The sequence below is a fragment of the Xenopus laevis genome, chromosome 1L (assembly GCF_017654675.1).
Source record: "Xenopus laevis strain J_2021 chromosome 1L, Xenopus_laevis_v10.1, whole genome shotgun sequence".
Taxonomy (NCBI): Eukaryota; Metazoa; Chordata; class Amphibia; order Anura; family Pipidae; genus Xenopus; species Xenopus laevis.
In genome coordinates, this window is record NC_054371.1 from 142,746,267 (window position 1) to 142,764,614 (window position 18,348).

Consider the following 18,348-nt stretch of genomic DNA (forward strand, 5'->3'; position numbering starts at 1 on the left):
CTTATTTTCAATAAAAAATTGAAGCATAACTTTCTTTGCGTTTGTTTGCTTGTACAATTATAGGTACATATCTCCAGGATCAGAGTTGTATTGAAGAATGCCCTTATGGACTGTTTAAAAATGAAAAAGATGGGAGGTGTGAGAAATGTACAGTAGGCTGTGAGACTTGCACTGAAGCCAATGTTTGTCTGAAGTGCTCAGATGGTTACTTGCATGAAGGGAAGTGCTACACGCAGTGTCCACGGTATGATGCCTATTTTTATATGCCACAAAAGCAAATTATTTTGTCTCAACTGGCACAACTTTGCATATGTCCTGTGTTCCCAGAGTGCCCCATTCAGCTTAAAAAATGTGCTACACCTTGTCATGGAGCGGACTACAATATTTACCTTTATTGATCCCCTATGATGCAATAGTGGCCCTGTTTAAGCAGGCTACGAGTTCTAGTGCAATAGGAATTGCAAATCTCTTTTTCTAACATTTTTTTAAATTTCTTCCATTAATTTCTTTTTCAGCGGCTTCTTTGGCAATACTGGTGCTTGTGAGAAGTGCAGTCCAGACTGCGAGACTTGTAGGGACAATGCAGATTACTGTTTATCATGTCACTCCCCTAAACTGCTAGAACAAGCCAGATGCACGAGTGCTTGCTCTGAACGATACATGCCTATCGAAGGGGTGTGCAAACACTGCCCTCCGGGCTGTAAAACGTGTTTGTCTCTGGACCACTGTACAGGTATTGAACTTTAAATGCTTATTTATATAATAACCAAGGTGACCTATGGTGTATATATTGTAATACGAGTAGCATGCTACATGCTACTTAATAGATTGTATCCATTAGAAATAATGCAAATTCTCATGGTAGGATCTGTTTTTTTTTCTTTCACTAACCCCTTTGGAGAGTAGCCCATAAAGAGTAGATGTAAATACATAAAAATAGCTCACACATTTATTAAGCCTCTGCATATATTTAGCAGGTAAACCTATTTTCATCATATTACAGTAGTCTTCTTAGACTGAATTGATTTTTCACAGTCTCAGGTGCAGGGCCAGTCTTTGTAATGTAGTGAAAATGTTAGTATTTATTATTTAATTGGAGAAGAATGTCCACCGTAATATTTTGCACAAGGCACCATTTGCCCTAAGGCAGGCCCAGAGTCAGTGAATGTTAATAGGAAGCACATAAATGCTAAAGCAGTGGATAATCAAACCGAAGCATTTAGCTGTACGATATTATTATTGACAATATTATATATTCATATGAAATATTAATATTCCTATATAATAATACTATAACCATAGTTTCTAAGAGGGAGGTTTGACAAAGAAATGATATTCAACTGTATTACTGAAACAGGTAAAACAGAAGCCATGGGGGGGGACTTCTTGTTTTGGTAATGTTTCTCAATACAATATGCAAAGGAACGCTTTTGAGATCCTGTAATCGCTCCATCTCATCTCAACATATTTTATGACAGGCTCTTTGCATAGTACTTGATAAAGGGCGTTTGAGGCCCGAAACATGTAGTGTTTTGTAGCTGCTAATAAACTACATTGTTGCAGATCTTCTGCCTTGGATTGCTCTCCTCATTCTACTAGTTACACTCTTTGCATAGTAGTTAGTATTCATATACATATTGTGATGAAACTGTTATGTCACATATCACCACCTCAGGGCCAAATGTTTAACCTGAATACTCTGATGCCTCTGGATCTTTCCTGAGTCAGTCTTTGTTTATATTATATTATGTATTCTTTTGATCTAAGAGACTGCGGTGTTATCGGATCAGTCTTTAGACAACTCCCTGTCCGAGTTTATGCATTCTTCATCTGTATCTTTGTCCTTAATATTCACATTGTACTCACATAAATGACATATTCTATACACATATAAATTGAGGCGTATTTAGCATATAGCTTAAAAGAAAGGTTCAACTACTGGAAAACCTTAAGTTAGTTACAAAACAGCTGACCTTTCCATGTTTCTTGTACTGCTGTTTATAAGTAACTGTGCTGAGCTGCTAAACATCGGAAATGTAAAAAGCTAATGCACCCAAGAAATGATATGTAACTTGAATGTAACAACTTGAGTGGATATAGAATTTATATTCATGCTATTTATCTATTGGAAGAATATAGACCAGTTTTTTGATGTTGCAGAATGTATGCATGGCTATTTCCTTTTTGATGACAAGTGCATGGAACATTGCCCTGATGGATATTATGAAGAGAAGGGAAACTGTAACCAGTGTGACCCAATGTGTGCAAAATGCAGTGGACCCGATCCTGATGACTGTGAAGAATGTTCCAGCAAAAGCTTCTTCCTCTATAATGGTGAATGCTTTGGCACATGTCCAGAAGGAACTTACTATGAACCCAGAACCAAAGACTGCCAAGGTATGGATGGAATTTATTACTTCCAGAAACTTTTTCTCATGGGTTGTGAGACTTGATCATAAAAATATTGCTGTATCAGCCATTCAGTTATAGTCCCAAGAATTTCTAGGGCAGCAAATAAGGATCAACCCCAAATGTAACCCTGATTACCATCCTCACTAGGCTTTTAGAAGTTTCCAGGATACCAAATAATTATTTTTCCTGAAACACAACCTACCTGACCTCAGGTCACTGTAATGAAAGATTTCTTATATATATATATATATATATATATATATATATATATATATATATATATATATATATCATGTATATATAAATGGAGGACATAATTGGAACTATGGTATGCAGCATGCCCACTGCAGATGACCCAGCAATGATATTGCCTTTTGAGATATCATATATGGAATGGCAAGCTTTTGTTAGCATTGAAATCATGACATTCTCTTACCTTAACTAATTAGTTAACTAATTAACTAATGCTTTACCTTCAGACTGTGACACATCCTGCAAGACTTGCTCCTCCTCTACCATCTGTGATAGTTGCAAAGATAATCTGGTAAAGAACAGAGAAGGTTTCTGTGTGACACACAAGGACTGCTCTCTCTATCAGTACCAAGATGAACACAAGAACTGTCATCAATGTCACAAGAAGTGTTCTCGATGCATGGGTGCTACTGAGCATCACTGTCTAAGCTGCCCGAGCAATCAATTCCTTTTGAGTAAGTATGATATTATTTACTAAATTAAAGTAGGCCTGCCCGAATGCAGGTCTTGAGCCACTTGTTTTTTTTATGGTCTCCAGAGTGCTCAAAAGCTCCACAGACTTCTTTGTATTACATCATTACACAGCCCTCTACATGGAAAAAGTCTTGTTAAAAAGTCCCCTTAAAACACATGTGGGGGAATGAAATAAAATTTGCATTTCGCAATGTAATACTCTTCCTTAAACGGTCATTGCATTGCAAATTTTAATTGCACATTACCCACTTTCAAGAAGAGCTTGAAGGTTTTGTGATCTTTTGGAGCAAACAACTTTTTCAGTAAGAAGTTTTATTACATTCACTGCACACTGGCTCAAACGATAAAATTTACAAACCGTCTTCCCCTGTTGGAAGTGGTTGCAAAAAGCTTTGCAAAAGCTATTTTATATTCGTGCAAAGACAAATTTGTTTGCACAAAGGCATAACTTTTCGCTTTGCGAATATTTTTCCGTTATCAACTTTTATACATTCCCCCAATGGTATGTCTAATAATAAGCCCTTCACATTGAAAAAGTCCTGTGTAGGCAGTTAATACATTAATGAATGAATGAATTAATACATTGAAAGGTCAGTGTAGGCAGTTAATACAGCCCTGAGTGGAGCACAAACATTGGGACAAAATAAGGTGCTTTCTGCTCATAGTTTGACCTTTGTACTTTGCCCAAATGAAAACTAAAGTTTAACTAAAGAAGTAGCGCAGCAATGTTGATTATGTTTTGGGCTTCTGTACCAGCCCAAGGCAACCACAACCCTTTAGCAGTAAAGATCTGTGCCTCCAAATATGCCCCAGTAGCTCCCCGTCTTCTTTTCTGCTGATTAACTGCACAAGCTCTGTGCTTACTGAGCTTAGGGACCTACTTACAATATACTGAATATATATCATATAAATGTAATATGTAAATATAAGGCTGATAAATAATTCAGATTACTGGTACATGGCAGCTCAGAAACCAGTCCAATCAGCATCAGAATTTAATAATCAGCCCTGTAGCATCAGCTTATATAGTTACATAGTTAAATCGGGTTGAAAAAAGACATATCCCATCAAGTTTAACCCCTCCATATGAAAACCCAGCATCCATACACACACCCCTCCCTACTTTTACATAAATTCTATATACCCATATCTATACTAACTATAGAGTTAAGTATCACAATAGCCTTTAATATTATGTCTGTCCAAAAAATCATCCAAGCCATTCTTAAAGGCATTAACTGAATCAGCTATCACAACATCACCCGGCAGTGCATTCCACAACCTCACTGTCCTCACTGTAAAGAACCACCTATGTTGCTTCAATTTATTTTCTTCTAGTCTAAAGGTCCCCTGCTATTTGTCTATAATGTCCTCTAATGTACTTGTATAGTGTAATCATGTCCCCTCGCAAGCACCTTTTTTCCAGAGAACAACCCCAACAACCGTCTACCCTCATAATTTAAGTCTTCCATCCCTCTAACCAGTTTAGTTGCACGTCTCTGCACTCTCTCCAGCTCATTTATATCCCTCTTAAGGACTGGAGTCCAAAACTGAACTGCATACTCCAGATGAGGCCTTACCAGGGACCTATGAAGAGGCATAATTATGTTTTCATCCCTTGAGTTAATGCCCTTTTTTATGCAAGACAGAACTTTATTTGCTTTAGTAGCCACAGAATGACACTGTCCAGAATTAGGCAACTTGTTACCTACAAAAACCCCTAGATCCTTCTCATTTAAGGAAACTCCCAACACATTGCCATTTAGTGTATAACTTGCATTGTTATTATTTTGCCAAAGTGCATAACCTGCATTTATCAACATTGAACCTCATTTTCCAGTTTTCTGCCCAGTTTCCCAACTTAGACAAATCACTCTGCAAAGTGGCAGCATTTTAAATGAAATTTAGTGTTTTAGTTACTCCCTTATAGAATTGCTTCTGCAACAGAAGACCATGTTATGATCACTATTCCCTAAATGCTCAAGGAAACTCCCAACACACTGCCATTTAGTGTATAACTTGCATTTATATTATTTTTGCCAAAGTGCATAACCTTGCATTTATCAACATTGAACCTCATTTTCCAGTTTGCTGCCCAGTTTATGACAGGCCAACCTCATTTTCTACTTTATGATTTGTCATGACTTCTAAGCTTAACTTTTCAACAGCTGCTCAAAGCCCACTGAGTATGTGCGTGTCACTTATACTTTTAACAAAATTCAAGATGGGAAACTCCTATGACATGTTTGAAGGCCTGGTCATTACTACTATAGAGATGCTGAACCTTTAGGCTTGATCAATAATTGCAATATGTAAAATATGGCATTTCTAGCCATATTCACTTTAAAGTTTTAATTCTCTTTTTAATATAGCCCTGCTTGGAATACAACATTTGGGACAAACCAAGGTGCTTTGTGCTCATAGTTTGACCTTTGTACCTTGCCCAAATAGACATAATATTAAGCTTGGCCTTGGCATTTTGCATTATGCACATAAACACTTATATCCATGAAATAGAAGTTGTTTAGGTTTGCGGTATCACTTCTTTAGTTTAGAATATCTTAATCTACTTGAATGGGAGGGTGTATTACCTGGTACTCAGGTGACTATATTTTCTTGCACTTAAATGAGCTTGTCATCTTTACAACAAAGGTTACCTATGGAAGTGCTGGCAGTTAATTCAGCCCTTCTTGGAACACAAAACAAGCTGCTTTGCCCTTATAGTTTGACCTTTGTACTTTGCCTAAATAAATTCAATATTAAGCCTTGGTATTTTGCATTATCCACGTGGATTTCAGTAATGAGACAGTTTTATTGAGAAATCACTTCTTTGGTTTGTGTACCTGAATAGGAAGGTGTATTTCCTGGTACCTATAAAAAGCTTGCCATCAACAAAGGTTGCCTATGGCAGTGCTGGCAGTTAATACAGCCCTGCTTGAAACGTAACCTTTGGGACAAAACAAGGCGCTTTGCCCTCATAGTTTGACCGTTGTACCTTGCCTGGGACTTCATAATTTAAGTAGAATCTCTCTTTCAGATTCCTGTAGTTCTGATGCAAACCTTGATGCCTGTAGCCGAGAGCACATTTCTTTTGTTTCAAAGATCATTTAATGATTTGTAAGAGTTACGTGAGATCCTCTGCTTACCCTGCACTGAAATCCCTGACCTGTTATTCATTAATCTCATTACTCTTTGTTCAGATCAAATATTTGTTCATTGATCATGTCAAAGCTATGTCACAAAAAGTGTGGAGTTGTGCAAAATATTAAATAAAGTAAAGTAGATAGAAAAAGGTTGACCTTTAGAGCTGCACCACCCCATTCAGTATTCAATGATTCCCTCCAACAAAACCAAAATAAAACATAACTTTTCATAAAATGAAATTAAAATCTGAGTCCAGAAAAATAATAAAGTTAAAATTACAGTGACAGAGCTTGATGTGTGAAGTCCTGAAGTGCAGCCTGGAGCTAGAGGGTTAATCTTGAGAGTATTAACCAAACTGCATGGAGAGGACTCACTGGGACTAACTTTAGCCCTATCAAATAACCAAAGCAGCCTGTGCAAACCAGTGTGATAAATTCCCACCTCCCCCAGAGGCTTGCGTTGAGGTCGGCGGGATTGTGTTAAACTTAGGGGAACCAAGAGTGCAGACTCACTGCCTAGTGTGCCTAGGTCGTAGACTAAAGGGAACTGGTCACCCAGACATAAAAAGCTGTATAATAAAAGTCAAGCTGGTTAGGTTATGTTCTCTACCCTGTACCAGCCCAAATCACCCGCGAGTTCCCCCCGCATGAATCGGTATCGGCTGTGTGGAGATTACCCTGCCTAATTGAGCTAAAAAGGATCAAGCGCCTGACGTGCGTTTCTATTGCTCAGATTTTATGGACTCATTTTAATATCATCTTATTAAAAGTTATGTTTTATTTTGGTTTTGTTGGAGGGAATCATTGAATACCTAATGAGGTGATGCAGTTCTAGAGGTCAACCTTTTTCTACTTTACTTTACATTAATTCACTTGACCTTGCACACCATTTGTTGTTTATGGTGGAAGGTGCTCCCAAAGGTGCTCCCAAACCAGCCTATTTGCATCAAAATATTAAGTGCATGCCAAATACCTGATGAAACCAGTACCATCCACAAATGCTTAGACGTGCAAAAGGCAATATGATGAACCAAAGAAAATAAACTTACAGCATGCATTTTATTCCTATTGTTTATGTTTTGCTTTTGGCTTTGTTATAAATTGTCTTGTTAATATTAGGAGTTTCTAAGATACTTTAAGCTTAAAGCCACAGGCTACCTGTGCCATGACTAGATCAATCAGGTCCACCTTTGTCACCTCTCAAATCAAGCAGATAAATGGACAGATAGACAGATAGAGAGGTGGATGGATAGACAGATGGTTAAATAGATGCACAGAGAGACAGATGGATAGAGAGATGCAGTGTTGGACTGGCCCACTGGGATATCAGAAAAACTCCTGTTGGGCCCAGGTGTCAGTGGGCCCCCTGCTTCTAAACAATTGGCCTTTCCCTATTTTTAGGCTAAATTAAAAAGAGAGGCTAAAGAGATGGAATAATAGATTATAGTAAGTAAAGAAAAGAGAATAGGAGAAGAGAAGAGAAGGTTGAGTGAAGAGAGGAAGAAAAATAATACTGTGGGCCCCTGGTCTAAGGTTTTTTGGTGGGCCCCTGGTGTCCCAGTCCTACACTGGAGAGATGGATAGGTAGGTGATAGAGAGATAGATAATCGATAGATACATAGACAGACAGACATATAGATAGACAGATAACCAGATGTATAGATAAACGATAGATAGACAACAGATAGATGGATAGGCAGATGGACAGACAGATGGATAGACGGACAGATAGATAAACAGATCGATAACAAAGAGACAGACAGATGGATAGATAGATAAACAGACGGATAGATAGACAAATAGATACATGGTTAGATAAACAGATGGATAGATAGATAAACAGACGGATAGATAGACATATAGATACATGGTTAGATAAACAGATGGATAGATAGATGTCACTTTCATTCCTTTCCTTTCTCTCCTTGAATAAGCAGGTAAAAGGGAACCCTGCATAGTGAATCCCTTTATTGTTGTATGCATTAGAATTAATAAAGTAGTTAGTTGTCGAATGTAACTAGTTGTTGGATGAAGATATCATTATTTCTTGTAACTATGAATCTCTTTTTTTATTTTCGTAGACTCCACCTGTGTTGCAAAATGCCCTGATGGATATTACTCAGAGGAGGAAGAACATCGCTGTGCTCCGTGCCACAGCACATGTCTGGCCTGCTTTGGAAAGCGTAGTACTCATTGTCTCTCTTGCAAAATTGGCTGGTATTCTCTGGGTGGTGTCTGTGTGCAGCATTGTATTACAGGGTAAGCTGCAGAGAAGGAAACTGTTTGTGACTCATAACCATGCATTGTGTTTTTCAAGTCTGTACATTAACAATGCCTGCAACAAAAAACTGGGAATTTTCCATGGCAGAAAAAAAATATCATGTCATTTGACATTTAGGTCATGCCCCAATCCACTATAGTCATCTTTGTAAAATAGATGCCTATTTTTAAAGCTCCATTGTAGACAAACTGCAAAAAAAGTCAAGCTTACCTTAAAGGGGACCTGTCACCTTAAGAAATAATTCCAAATCCTATTTTATGATGTTAGTCAAGCAAAATAAACTTCACTTTAAAAATGATTTAAAATGTTTTTTCTTTAAGTCTTGGAATTACAATCACATCAAGCAGACGGGAGCGATTTTGAATACACTGTTTTTAACGGGGTTGTTCACCTTTGAGTTAACTTTTAGTAAAAAGAGAGTGAAATTCAGAGACAATTTACATTTTTTTTTATTCAGCAGCTTTCCAGTTTGTGATTTCAGCAATCTGGTTGCTAGGGTCCAATTTACCCTAGCAACCATGCAATGAACTGAATAAGAGACTGGAATAAGAATAGGTGAGGGCCTGAATAGAAAGACGACTAATAAAAGTAGCAATAACAATAAATGTGTAGCCCTACAGAGCATTTGTTTTTAGATGGGGTCAGTGACTCCCATTTGAAAGCTGGAAAGAATCAGAAGAAAAAGGCAAATCATTTAAAAACTATAAAAAATAAACATTGAAAAGTTGCTTAGAATTGACCATTCTATAACATACTAAAAGTTAACTTAAAGGGAAAACCACCAACAAGCTTTGCATCATGCCAAAATCCTGTTTATTTGCCAAAATGGGGGACCTGATGCCCTTGCCCATACAATGAGACAGTTAGGAGGAAGGGGGGATGTGGGGAGAGCAGTGACATTTAGGAAGTGCAGAATGGAAAGAGAAAGTAATTGCCAGACCCTATGCCTAAGGCATTGAGGAGGTGCAGGCAATATATAATTGACAGCTGACATTTTTAAACAAGTATGGGTGTTTTAATACCAAAAATAATTTGGGTTTCATGTTTAATGTGAAAAGGACTTTTATTATACAGCTTTTAATGTCTGGGTGACAAGTTCCCTTTAATGCTGTAAGCAAGTACAGAGCAAAAGGTAAGAATAATGCCAGTATTTTACACCACTGTAGACTTGGTATACAACTGAAATCAATGGGACATCCACTTCCTCATCTGCTGATACACCATGATGCGTCTAACATGGTACATCAGCAAATAAAATTGTCAAATCTACCCTGTGTATAGTACCTGGATATCAGTCAGAATCAGCGGTCGCCATACACTCACAGAATATCGTACAAAAATAAAAAATTCATATTATTTTATCTGTGCGTGTAAGACATACAATCTTAGAGTACCAAACTTGTATTCACTTGATACACATTGGGGTATACTTATCAATGAGTGAAACAGAGCTTGTCACAGGCCAACAAAGGGACTTTGGGGCAAATTCACCAAGATTTGTAGTTGCGCCAGGAGCAACTTCGTCGCGCTTTGCCGCACTTTGCCAGGCGTAGTTTCGCCAGCGCTCCGCAAATTCACTAAAATCCGAAGTTGCGCACAGGGGTAGCGTAAGGTTGCGAAGTTGCGCTAGCGTTGATTCGCTAAGTGAAGCGAAGTTACGCTAGCGAAGGTTAATTTGCATACGGCGCCAAATTCAAATTTCAATGGAGGAATACGTATCAGCACTACAAATGCCTAGAAAACCTTCAAAACATCAAATAAAAATTTTATTTTGCCCTACACATGTGCCCACTGTCTAGGTAAGTTGCCATGAGTCAGGAAATGTAGGGGGGAAGGAGGGGAGCCCTAAAAAACTTTTCTATCTTTTTCAGCCTATCACCCATAATGTAGAAAACACGCCAGCGTTTTTTGGGACTTAGAAAAAATTTTGACTTTTTTTGAAGCAATCCCTATCTACTCTATTGCGCTTCGCCTGGTCTGAGGTGGCGAAGGAAGTCTAGCGTAAAAGGTAGCGTTCAGTACAATGCGCGTGTTAGTGAATTTGCGTAGTTACGTCCGTAGCGAAAATTCGCCAGGCGTAAGGGTGCGAAGTAACACTAGCGAATCTACGCCAGCGTTCGTTAGTGAATTTGCGAAGTAACGAAAATGCCCAACGCTAGCGAATTGACGCTAGCGTTTGGCGCTTCGGCGCTTAGTGAATTTGTCCCTTTGGGTCAGGGATCTCTTTTGTCTTGTCTCTTTGACACCAAGCACTTAATCTTGAAAACTGTATTTTATTGTATTTGTGTACTGAACCTTGTCTCTTCCATGTATTGTACTAATGCACAATTTACGTTTACATTTTTTTTTTATTTAGATATTATGCAGAAAATTCAACAAATAAGTGTGAAAAATGTCATGTGAGCTGTGAAGAATGTTCAGGTCCAGAAGCATCCAATTGCCTCTCCTGTCATAAAAACTTCTTCCTAATGCGTGCCAAACAGCAGTGTGTCAGCTCCTGCCCAGAGTCCTATTACGCAGACCAGACAGTGAGAAGATGTGAAAGATGCCATCCCACCTGCAAAACCTGCACAAGTAATTATTTACTAAACATCTGTAATACTGCTATAAGGTTGCAGTTTTAGTTTGCTGCAGCCTATATCATTTCATTGAACGTTGGGCCCACCAGCTGCTGTGAAAGCATCCAGCATCCATAATCATTATAGATGCAACTGATTAAGCTGGGAATAAGTGCCGTAACTATAGGGGAGATTGATAGAGGGCTCTGGGTAATAACCCGCTCTCTCCAGTCTCACAAACCTTTGATTCACTGTTCCCCAATGGGGGTGCACAGGGAGTCTGGGGGGGGTGGAGTGCTGGGCTTATGGGTTGGTGAGGTGGATCTCAAGTTATGCCCCTGCTGAGTAAATGCACTTTGCAATACCAATACCAATACAATACCAAGTATGGGATCCACTATCTGGAAACCTGTTATCCAGAAAGCTCCGAATTACAGAAAAGCAGTCTCCCATAGACTCCATTTTATCGAAATAATACATATTTTTAAAATGATTTCCTTTTTCTCTGTTTTAATAAAACAGTACCTCGTACTTGATTCAAACTAAGATATAATTAATCCTCATTGGAAGCAAAACCAGCCTATTGGGTTGATTTTTTAGTAGACATAAGGTATGAAGATCCAAATTATAGAAAGATCCATTATCCAGAAAACACCTGGTCCTGAGGATTCTGGATAACAGGTCCCATACCTGTACAACAGTAATAATAAGTGACGTGGCAATCAGCTGACACATCATTTCACTGGTCTGTGTATAAAGGAAAATTGATGTTATTTATAAGTCAGGGTTATAGGAAATAAATTTTTTCAGGACAAAATGCAAATGAGAAGTCTGCAAAATAGAAGCACTTGATCAGATGTCTACATGTGAAGAAGACAAATGGAACACACTATGCTCTCACAGACACATAGGGGGTTATTTATTAAAGGCCGAGTTGTGTTTTCTCTAAAGATTCGAGTTTAGATATCGCTTTCGTTTTTTGGGAAGAAACTTTTTTTTCTGAATTTATTTTGCCCTGAAGCTGCTTAAAGTCTGAATCCAAAAAATGCTCCAGTTAAAACCTGTTCAATTCATGTAAAAGTCAAAGGCAGAGGTCCCATTAACATTTGAAGATTTTTTTTTTTGCCTTCACGTTTTTCAGGGGGGTTTGACGCTAGTTTGAGGTATTCTAGTTTTTTTAGCCTATATACTTGATAAAGTTTTCCCCTAAAAAACCCAGTTTTTCATATTCTGACTTTTTCATAAATAAGCAAACATTCGTGTTTGTTTAAATTGTGAAATCGAGGTAGAAAACAAACTTCACTAATCTCACAAACTCGATCTTTAATAAATAACCCCCACAGAGTGCATTTTGCTATTAATCACTGAAATGTACCGAAGGGATAATTACCTATAATGTAAATAATTCAAACTATTGTGTAAAAAAACTAGAATTTAGTGGCAAAACTGGGTATGAAAGAGCACACCGTTATCAGGCAGAGCTTTGCTTTGTGTACTTAATGAATATATATATGGTTTGTTCATGCAATTATTTATGTATTCATCATTAAAGGTTTTGGGGCTCTCGCCTGCACATCCTGCGTTTGGAGCTACCGACTTTCAGGACATATTTGTAACTCAGAATGTCTGACTGGAGAATATAAAAAGGTATGATGGTTTTTCCTAGCAACCTTCTTTGTACAGTAACAAAGAACAAAAACACCAGTAATGGGACTGAAGGGGGTTGGGTAATCATATTTACATATAAGTATTAATCATGCTTTTATCTGGCTTTTTCCCTTTCTACAAAGGATCCTGACCAGCCATGTGAAAAATGTCATGATAATTGTGTGGAGTGTAAGGGGCCGGGGCCCTTGAATTGCACCGTGTGCCCAGCCAGTCAGGTGTTGTACGTAGATGAAGGACGCTGTGTGCATTGCTGCCATGGAAATCCAGTCAACCTTGCCGAGTGCTGTGACTGTTCTGCAACATTGGGTGAGAGAAGCAAACACTATTATTTTTGTATTGCAATAACAAACACAACGAAGGCATTAAAGCAAACAGGGTCTCCCTTCTTCTTTTCTTTACAATAAATTTGTTTACATACAATAATTATGTAGATAAATGTTATGCAAATGACACTCTCCAACAGGTCATTTATGATAAGTACTTTGACTAAATGAAATGTAGTTTCAAGCCATCAGGCCCGACCAGAGGTTCATTTAAAGTTATTGTGGAGTAATTTGCATCGGTATTGAGGTAAGACTCACTGGATTAAGCAACAATAAAAATATTATTTAAATTACTATAAAAATTCTATACATCTTTAATGTGGGCATTACATCTAACATGCAGAAGTATAATATCAGTTCCTATTTTTTTTTATCTCTTATCCTGTCAGATGTGCTTTTCAGTTTTATGCTAGGAACTTTAAAAAATAAATGGGTTAGGATTCAGGAGCAGCCAAAGAAGCAGTAAAACCAATAAATTGGTACGTCAAAGATGGTATCTGGTTTAGATGGAGATGTGTTTTTATGGGTCAACATAATTTATATTTATAGGTTGAACATTGAGCTTTTCTAGCCCCTAGGCTTTTCCTTTAAGTGTTCCAAACTTCAGCTCAATAAATAAATATTATATCTTCCTTTAAACTGTAAAACTGCTTTAATTTTCACAGTTAGACTTTGCATTTTATCTGTACTAACATTGCATGTATATCTATCGTGTATCATGTAAATCAATCTATCTATCTATCTATCTATCTATCTATCTATCTATCTCCATCTATATCTATCTATCTATCTATCTATCTATCTATTATCTATCTCCATCCATATCTATCTATCTATCTATCTATCTATCTATCTATCTATCTATCGATCGTCTGTACTGTATGTCGGTCTCTATTCATTGTGTATGTATATACATATAAAGACGATAATGTACCCCTACTGTAATTTTGAAACTATACTGTATATAAAACTGCTTTAATTTTCACAGTTAGGCTTTGGATATTATCTGTACTAAATCTGCATGTATATCTATCTATCTCTCTATCTCTCTATCTATCATCTGTCTATCTGTCTATTTGTCTGTCTAACTATTGTCTGTATGTCGGTCTCTGTATGTGTTTGACTGTGTATGTATATGCATATAAAGAAGATAATGTACCACTACTGTAATTTTCAAACTACATATGCAATATATATGAATACGTTTTATTAAAAAAAAATATGTGAACACTTTCCTGTCCAACATGTCCAAAGTGACACAATTGGCTTCAATCTCACAGTTCAGTTGGGTTGAAGTCAGAGCTCTATGCAGGTCAATCAAGTACATTGGGACTTTGTCATGGTAAAAGGCCAAAGGGCCTTTCCCAAATATTTCCATGAAATAAGAAGCATGGAATACTATTGTACACAGCCCTATCCCAGTCCTTAGAAAACAGCCCCATCCAGGTCCATAGACTGTAACCCATACGATTATTTCTCCTCAACCAAACTTAAAATTTTTAAGTAGCATTCTACTACTGGCATCTACCAAAATCCATGCTCGTACATCAGACTACCAGTTAGTGAAGCTTAATCAATTACTCTTACTGCTCCTTTAACTGCCACTTTTGCTCCTACTAAAGTAAACTGGGATTTCCACACATGCCCCTTAAAGTACTAAAGCCTTGGACCATTACATTTTAAATTATACAATGGCAGATCTAACAATGATATAGGAGAGACATTTTATGAGCAGGGTGGTCATATTCTACAGCCATGTGCTTTTACACAATGGCCAAACTTGCCAAACTCACCAATTTTTGCCTGTTAACATAATTTAAAAAAGTGGTACCTTATCAAACTCTCTCATTTTCCTTGAAACAGAAAGTTTTTAACCTGAAATGATTATAAACAATGTTTATTCTTGCAGATGAATGCATTTTAGTGAAAGGACTCATAACAGAACCTGAAGGAAAGCAGAAGACTGCTTTGTTTATAACTACATCAATGTTACTACTCCTTAGCATTGGAGCCATCTTATTCTACTGGAGGAGGTCCAAAGCCAAAGCTAAGTCAGTAAGCAAAGCTGGTTATGAAAAGCTTCCAGAACAAACAAAATCTTTCCAGTCCTTTAAAAGCAGAGAGAGTACTTCAAGCTTCCAAAGGGACCAGGTCATTGAGTACCATGATCGTGAGGAGGAAGAAGGTGAAGATGATGATGATGACGATGATGACATTGTATATATGGGCCAAGATGGAACAGTGTATCGGAAATTTAAATATGGACTTTTAGAAGATGAGGAGGAAGATGATTTAGAATATGATGATGAAAGCTATTCATTTCGATAATTCATTGCAATATTATTTTGTCCATTAAAAAAAGAACTGGAAATATTTGGGAGAAGTGGACAACCAAAGCAAAGCCTATTTGCTATTTCAAACTAAGGTCTCCTGAGTGGGAAACCACAATAGTAGTTGGATAGCTTAAAAACAGCAAACTCCATTTGATTTAGACATATTTCCTGTAATGAACATGTTATATTTTTGCACTATTCTTAGCTAAGCTTTGCACTGACGTGAAACTTACTGGACTTGCATCACATACCCAAACACGGTTATTTTCTTCTACCTCTTGACTTTGTTTTAGACCTGGGAACTATAAACCAAGGCTAAGAATAGTTTGCTCTAAGCACATTGTTTTCAGACTTCCATTCAGTTTAATATCTGAATAGTTAGAAAATCAAATGCTAAAATAGGCTATTAAGAAACTATGCTGGTGACATTCAAGGAAAAACTGTTTATTTTATTTTTTTACCCCTTCAAATATTTAGTCCACGAAAGAAAATAGCAAGTTTGTCACCTCCTCCCAAAATGCGGGGCCTTGAGCCAGTGACTGGAGGGTCTTGGTGTACATGGCAACATTTTTTATATTTTTGTTTTTAAATCAAGTACTGTGTAGTACAATCAATAAAACCCAGATATTGGCCTGTCCCATTTCTACTGCAACTTTACCCACAGCCTACCCCCAATGCCAAAACAATGGCAATAGCATCAGGAAGCCAGGAAAAGCAGGAGTTGGAGGCGGCAAAATGGATTTGATCTGGCCAGTAATTCCATCTCACTAACAGCAGTAATAGCTGAATGTACTGTAATATTTTAATCCAAAAGGCAAGGTCTAATGAATTAAGAAATGTGCAATGCTGCAACAATTATTCATGAAAAATAGCAACCTTAATTCCCCAAATAGAGAATTTTTTTTCTTTTCTTTTATTATGCATACCCATTAACCATAAAGCTCAGAATTTCAGAAATAATCTGAGTTTTTAAAAATGATTTCCCTTTTCTTTGTAATCGCTTGTACTTGATCCCAACTAAGATATAATTAATCCTTATTGGAAGCAAAACCAGCCTATTGGGTTTATTAAGGGGGTTATTTATCAAAGGTAGAGTTTTAGACATTTGTGAGGTTTTTTTTATACCTCAATTAAGTCACAACTTGAATGTTTTCTAAATTAGGAAAAAACTTGAATGGATAAAACTTGAATCAGTGAATTCAGGGTTAAAAACTCGAAAACTCGAATCAATCGAGATTTCCACGGGGAAAAGCTCAAATGAATCGAGTTTTGGAGCGAAACCCACTGAAAAAAACCTCAAACATCATGAAGGCGATTAACATCTTCAAATGGTTTAAGGGACCTCTGCCATTGACTCTTACATGACCTCGACAGGTTTTGGCTGGAGTATTTTTGGATTTGAGCTAGTTCTAGCTTATGATAAAGCTCTTTAATGTTGGATTTTCTTTAAATAAAACCCTTTTTTGAGTTTTTTTTTTAACCCGAAAAATTTCAGGTTACATTTTTTTTTGACTGAAAACTACCCTCAAAAAAAGAATTTTTCAGGAAAACATGACTTGACCCATGAATGTTCACATGATTTTCTAGTAGACCTAAGGTATGAAGATCCAAATTATGGAAAGATACGCTATCCATAAAACCACAGGTCCCAAACATTGTGAGGTACCATGCCTGTATATGGTTGGGGTAACAAAACCTAATATTCTAGTTTGGGGGGTCACTGTGTTGACTAGGGATAGAAGAGTTGTCTTAATAGAAATATCAGCTCTTCCAGTTAGATTTTGGAATTTTGACATTTGGCTTAGCAAGTCACTTACTAGTTGAGAACAATTAAAAAAACATACAGCTATTTTATTTTACGCTACACATACAGTCGGGTTCATTTATTAAAACTGGGCAAATTTGCCCATGGGCAGTAACCCATGGCAACCAATCAGATTGCTGCATTCATTGTTCTACTTGCAGCTAGTTTCAAAAAGCTAATCACTGATTGGTTGCTATAGGTAACTGCCCATGGGCAAATTTGCCCAGTGTTGATAAATGATCCCCAGTGTGTTTACAATATTTTTTTAGAATTTGACAGCACATTTTTTCTCCCAAATCTTTGGGGTCTTTGCTTGTGTAAAATATTGTGTTTTTTTTGGTAGTGGTAATGTGTTCTGTGCTTTTCCGTACTCAAAATACCAAGCTGCTATGTACAACACTCTCACGTGTGCCACCGTACTGCATTTTATTTCAAGTAAAAATGTTAAGTAGTCAGACTGTCACCTTACTGATTAACAGTGCTGCCTAACAAGCAAAACTAATTTATTTTAATCATTTCAGTTTGTATTTGATTCACAGTAATAGTATCCAATCAGCCTAATTTCTTACATTTTACATTATCTCTCATGATATGATTCCTAGTTTATTTATACAGAACCAACTGGAAAGAAACTGTTCAACAAAGTGAACAAAGAACAGCATTTCTAAATAAGAAACCTATGAAGGCAAGGTCTAAATGGTGCTTTGTTGACAATATTTTGTGTATGTATCTTTTAAACCAGATAATTAAACCTGATATCATGTATTAGAATAATTCTAAATTAAAAATAAATGTTGCTTTACATTATGATCACGCAAAACCTGTGTTTTTTTGACCCAATGAGATTTAAAATGTTACATTGAGAAGGTATGGCTCCAACCTTGCATGAAGTACGCAACATTTTGCTGTGGACCATTAAAATGCAAATTTGCAGCACTACTTATCTACATAATTACCATAAAAGTGTAGAATTTATGGTTCTATGACGTTTGGTACACACTCTTTTACTTGCACACAGCTAAAATAACTAAGCTCAACAGCACTACCACCCACTTTATTATACCCAAAGAAATATTTGTAAGCAAGGAACAAGGCAGAAA

The 18,348-nt window shown here is 37.1% G+C and overlaps 1 protein-coding gene across 1 annotated transcript in view; it reads left to right on the forward strand.

Annotated features, from left to right (window-relative positions):
* Positions 1 to 18,055, forward strand: part of pcsk5.L (proprotein convertase subtilisin/kexin type 5 L homeolog) — a 237,696-nt gene extending 219,641 nt beyond the window's left edge. Inside the window, exons 29-37 of the mRNA XM_018248748.2 lie at positions 64 to 244; positions 516 to 733; positions 2,161 to 2,397; positions 2,892 to 3,119; positions 8,363 to 8,540; positions 10,919 to 11,136; positions 12,673 to 12,767; positions 12,911 to 13,094; positions 15,021 to 18,055. Of these exons, the coding sequence (XP_018104237.1) occupies positions 64 to 244; positions 516 to 733; positions 2,161 to 2,397; positions 2,892 to 3,119; positions 8,363 to 8,540; positions 10,919 to 11,136; positions 12,673 to 12,767; positions 12,911 to 13,094; positions 15,021 to 15,439 (1,958 nt within the window). The 3' untranslated portion in view covers positions 15,440 to 18,055. The remainder of the gene's footprint in view (positions 1 to 63; positions 245 to 515; positions 734 to 2,160; positions 2,398 to 2,891; positions 3,120 to 8,362; positions 8,541 to 10,918; positions 11,137 to 12,672; positions 12,768 to 12,910; positions 13,095 to 15,020) is intronic.
* Positions 18,056 to 18,348: the final 293 nt, after the last annotated feature.